Source organism: Heliangelus exortis, chromosome 1 (assembly GCF_036169615.1).
Source record: "Heliangelus exortis chromosome 1, bHelExo1.hap1, whole genome shotgun sequence".
Classification (NCBI taxonomy): Eukaryota; Metazoa; Chordata; class Aves; order Apodiformes; family Trochilidae; genus Heliangelus; species Heliangelus exortis.
The window spans coordinates 73334273-73339836 of NC_092422.1; the positions used below are offsets into that span (position 1 = coordinate 73334273).

Sequence of the window (5564 nt, forward strand, 5' to 3'; positions counted from 1 at the left end):
CAGAAGCAGCAGAAATTAAGTTAAATCCAACGTGCCAGCTCCCGTGCCACCTCACACCCTGGAAGCCAGCGTGCCTCCGCTCCCTTGCAGAGCTTCTGCCAGACAAAGGCGCAGAGATTTTCCCGACTCCTTGTCAGTCAGCCACACGCACAAACACCCCCTTCGTCTTTCAGTTCTTTCACGTGAATAATTCAGTTTATTACCCAACATCATAAATGCAGAAACACAAGTCACCCGTGCCATACAACCTTTCTGTCCCCCACCCAGCATCAACTGCCCATATAGCTAGACAGTGCTGGTTTTAAAACCGACTCCTGCATGGGGATGTGTTGCCCCTGCCAGCGGTTTGGGGACATCAAGTGCCCTGCGGCAGGGGGAGGTGGCAGCCCTGGTCCCTCCGGAACTCACCACGGCCTCAGCCCCGTCGCTCCCAGCCGCAGCAGCCAGGGCCGGGCGGGGGATGTCCGGCTGGGGCCAACCCTCTGCTGGGGAGCCGGCCTCGGAGACAAGGCCGGGCGGCTACTGGCCGGGAACATTGTCTGCCAGTAAAGCATGGCCTGGCCTAGGGCGGTGGGGGTGGTTCTTTCTTCCCTTTGCAGCCGGGTTGCAAGGAGGGCGATGGCTTCTTTTCTTTCCTTGCAGCAGGAAGGAAACGGACAGCGGTGGGATTTTCCATCCCCTGCAGCAGCAGGGCTGGGGATAGGGACGGGGAAGGATGGAGGGGTGAGGGTGAGGGGGGGCAGCTCTCTCGGAGCTCTGATGGGTTTCAGGTTTTTTTCCTTCTAAATGCGGAAATTTGGGTAATATCATCAGCGAGCTGATAGTGCTCAATCGGGAGAGAAGCAGAGAGCTACAGCAAAAGCACTCCCAGCCCAAGCCGAGCACAGCGGTACGCAGGTGCCGAAGGTCGGCGGCGACTACCCCTGCCCCCCCGACCCGCCCTGTTCCCCGTTCCTACCCCTACCTCAACCCCTACCCCTACCACCCCTGCCCCGGACGTGCCCCTGTGCCGGCCCCGGGTCGGCGGGGCAGGGAGGCTCGGGATCCAGGAAACCAGGAGCAGGGGGACGAATCCAGCCCCGGAGTCTCCTAGGGGTGTCTCCCGGCGGCCGTAGCCGGGCTGGGCCCGAGCCCGGGATCTGTACAGAGATCGGGGCGATTTTTGCCTTTAAAAAGGGAGTGAGTGTGTGCCCCTTCGTGTGTATATAGCTGGGTGTGCGCGGAGGAAGAAGGAGGGATGGGCGGCGGAGGGAGGGGAAGGAAGCAAGGCAAAAAAAAAAAAAAAAAAAAAAAAAAAAAAAAAAAGCGGCAAAATGGTTAGCGGTGACATCACCGTCATTTGCATAGGCGCGGGGATAAAACCGCCCCGCCAGCGAGCGCGCTTTATACTGGCGTGCGGAGCGGCGGCAGCAGCGAGCGGCAGGGCTGAGCATCACCGCGCGGCGATACCGGTGGGTCCCGCTTCTCTCCCCCCAAACCTTCCCTCCCCCCCCCTCCCCTCCCAGCCCTCTCAACCCCACCTGGGGTCACCCAAGCGTGGGCAGTGCGGGCCCCTGCCCAATACCCCTGCCGAGGAGGGACCGAGGGCAGGGCAGGGCGCGGGAGCTATTGTCCGAGGGGGTGTGAGGGGGGGGCTATTGTCTGGCGGGGAGGGGGGTGGTATTGTCTGGAGGCCGCGCCGCTGCAGGGCGGTGGCGTGCAAGCTGATTTTTTTGGCGTCCCAGGGCTTGTATTTTTTTAATTAATTTTCCCTTAACGAGCCAAAAGGCGGTCAGCGCCGGGCGCTTCCCCTCTATTGTACTCCGCAGCGCGGATATACTGGGAGTTGCCCCCGACGGCGGCTGGCGGCGAGCAGCAGTGTCTTTGATTCTGGATTACATTAACACCTTCTCAAGATTATTTTTAAAATATGCCGGGGATTAAGCGTCGTATTTTCGGCGTGCGCTGAGTTTTCGGCCCCTAGCGCTGGGCCGCTGTCCCCCCACACCCCTTTTACAGGGTCGGGGGGCGCCGGGGGTGGGGGGGCCCAGAGATATCGCCGGGGATAACGGGGTTCTCCCCTCTTCCGTGCAGAGTCACCTGCCAACATGTCCGACAAACCAGACATGGCCGAGATCGAGAAATTTGACAAGTCCAAATTGAAGAAGACAGAGACGCAAGAGAAAAACCCGCTGCCTTCAAAAGAAAGTGAGTACGGGCAGGCGGTGGGGAAGGGCGGGCAGGGGTGTGGGCAGGGAGGGGGCAAGCAGGGGGGGGAAGGGAGAGGGGGAGGGAGGGAGAGAGGGGGGCGGGAGGAGACAAAGAGGGGCGGCGGGCGGGGAGCCGGGGGTGCGGCGGGTGCGGGGTGGAGGGAGGGTGGGCGGCTGTGGCTGTGCTAGACAGCGAAAACCTGAGCCCACCGCGTAGTAAACGCTTGATTTAGGATTACTGACGTTACTATTTTCGTGTATTTACATTTTTTTATGTTTAAATGCGTTTTTTTTTTTTTAAATGATAGGAATTTTTCGTATGAATGCATTTCAGGTTCTCAGTCTTTATTTTTTCCTCTCCTTTTCTGTTTTTTTTTCCCCTCTATTTTAGCAATTGAACAGGAGAAGCAAGCGGGTGAATCGTAATGAAATCTGCCCTTCCAAATTATGCACTGTACATTCCACAAGCATTGCCTTCTTATTTTACTTCTTTTAGCTGTTTAACTTTGTAAGATGCAAAGAGGTTGGATAAAGTTTAAAATGACTGTACTGCCCCTTTCACATCAAAAGAATAGAGAGAACTACTGACACTGAATGAAGGCGCTGCCTTTCCCTCTGCCTGTCTGGCTTTGGTCCTGGTGGCATGAAAGAGCTTGCATGTTGATGAAAGAAGAACTTGGGTGGGACTACAGTAAACTAGAGTAACACACGAATAAATGCAAAGCTGTACCAAGGTCCTGCGAGCTGTAAAATGCAGTTAATCGAGTGCCATTTTTTTTTTTTTTTTTGTTGGTCAAATGATTTTAATTATTGGAATGCACAATTTTTTTAATATGCAAATAAAATGTTTTAAAACCTGGATGGTATTTATGTCCTCTATTTGGAGAACTGTATCAAAGGATATGAAGCATAAAAGCCAGTACTGAGACATGGGATACTGTAAAACCTTTGGAGATGACTCAAACCTCAATCTCAATCACCTTTTTTGTTGTTTTTTTTTTATATATGTGTTCTCACCATTAGATAAATTTGTGTTCCTCAAAGGTAGCTTTTAGACAATTTCAGTAAAAAATTTCATGTAATTCTTTGCCATGTGAGTATATCACTTTATATTTTTTTTTCAATATTTAATGTAGAGATAAAGGCATAAAATTTGGTTGTTGACTGCTTTGCCCCACCCTTAGAATAGCTCTTCTAGTAAGAGTTCTATACTGTTGCAGAGATTCAACCTCATCTGTATAAATCCATAATTACCTTAAGAAATTAAAATAAGACTTTATTCTGCTGATGCAGTATTTAAAAAGGAAGATGTAACTTGAATTTTAAGCCCAAAATTAAACATAAGCTTTTTAATATTGTAAAGCTATTATAGTAGTTTCTATCCCATGCAAATAAAAACTTATACTAAAAAGTAGTTTTGAACACTTGCTATACAGTCTCTTAATGGCTACTTGATCATAAGAATTTGTATCAAACAATAAAAAGCAACAGTTTCTTTAGTAATTCAGAGTAACCATTTGGGGGCAAGAATGTCACAGTAACTTAAAAAATTAAGATAACTTGAAATCCTATATGCAATTAGCAGCAATCCATGTTGTATGTTTGGCAGTTCATTCTGGCCTAGGACGTCTTGGTTATTTTCACTCAAATAATAGCTGGTAAAAACTGCAATCCAGAGAGGTCAGTAGGAGTTGATTTCAGTAGTTAGGGGTTTAATCCATTACTCACTTCAAAGTGAAATGAGTAATTATGATTGTAGAAAAAAAAAAATGCTGTAAACCTGTGGGAGAGAGGTGATCAAGGTTCTTTAGTGCTGTAGGTGTGTCTTCAGGAGTTGAGCCTGTAGTCATTTCATCTAGTTACTAGGAAGCCAAATCAGTCCAGCTGGGGAAGCCTGTGTTTTGCTGAGGCTGCTGACTTGGGGGGAAATCACATTGAGTTGAGGTTTCATCCTACTGAGTCTCCTTAGCAGCATCTGCCTGCTGTAGCAAACTGTCCTGGAGTTTACACCAAATAGGGCAGTGGGGCTGTCTCTGCTCGGAGGTGTGGTGGTTGCCTGTGCTGCTGGAGAATGAGCAGCCCCAGGGTGCTCTTTATTTATGGGTGCAGTCCCCACCCCCTTCAGCAGTGGAAAACTTGAGGAACCAAAAAAACCAAGTGTTTTATGAGAATCTATGATTCAGGCATGCTTTCAGGAGATGGTTTGATGCAGTCCATGAGAAGGTTTGTGAAGTCCTGGTGACACAAGTGATTTAAGCTAATGAATTAAGAAATAAACCCATTTCTTGTGCTTGTAAATGTTTCAAACTTTCATTTTATTCCCCATATATAACGGGGATAGGAAACTTATAGCTGAATTTCTAAAAAAGTCAATTAAACTATCAGCTCCCAGCTACTGATCTTAATCAGGTAACACAGGATGTAACATGACTAAATTCAGAAGCTCACAGTCTGGGCTGTACGTGCACAAATGCGTGGAAGCAAGCGCTTGCTCACTGTGGGTTCCTCCATGGGAAGAAAATCAAAGCAATGTATTTCCGAGAGAGATGAAGCATGAGATACACATAACTCACGTATAAGTCAATGAAAGTGTGTGCTGCAAGGTGGCACGGCTCAGCAGACCTGCAAAGAGATATGAGGCCTCTGACTTCAGAATTGCAAGCCCGAAGTGATCAGCAGACAGTGCTGGCCAAAGGGCAGCAGCATCTGTGAAGTGACTGGTGGCCTCAGTTACATGGTGAGAGATGGTGAGGCTGATCTGTTGTTTATGAGATACAGCAATATGCTGCTACTACTGTAAAGAGCACTGTTTCTGGGATTAAGGTCTGAATAAAACACAAAATCAACTGGAAAGCGAACGCTTTGGGTCAAATTCAGGAATTGCTGGAGCCTATCATCCCCTGCTTTGCTCCTTGTTCAGCTCTCTGTATATGTACAGAGAAAATTATGACAGATATTCACCATGCTTTGCACAGGCAGTATTGAGGTGGTCACATCTGATTCCTTCTTTACAGCAATGCTGTTGATGGTATGAAGCATGAAGGCTCAGATGCATTGATTGCATTACGTGTGGCTTTGTCTGTGCTGGCTGTTGGCTGTGGCTAATAAAGGAGATGAATCTCTTGGACTGTCAGTCTCAAAACTTTCACCAGCAACAAATTGATCAGAAAAAAACAAACCAACCCAAACAAAAACAAAAAACCCCAAACAAAAAAAACCCCCAAAACCAACAAGAGCAAAAAGCATCAAACAAACAAAACCCCCAACCCAGCTATGAAAAAGGGTCATCAGAAACAGAAAGATACATATGGTTTATATGGCTTCTGATCTCACACACTGTGCAGTCACATTATCCCATCCCTACAAGATGAAGGC

The 5564-nt window shown here is 48.3% G+C and overlaps 1 protein-coding gene across 1 annotated transcript; it reads left to right on the forward strand.

The window, feature by feature from the left end:
* The first annotated feature begins 1312 nt into the window (after nt 1-1312).
* TMSB4X (thymosin beta 4 X-linked) lies at nt 1313-3048 on the forward strand. Its single transcript, XM_071748177.1, has 3 exons — nt 1313-1451; nt 2074-2187; nt 2581-3048. The coding sequence occupies exons 2-3, from the start codon at nt 2088-2090 to the stop codon at nt 2613-2615; spliced, it is 135 nt and encodes a 44-aa protein (XP_071604278.1). The 5' UTR covers nt 1313-1451; nt 2074-2087; the 3' UTR covers nt 2616-3048.
* The last annotated feature ends 2516 nt before the right edge of the window (nt 3049-5564 follow it).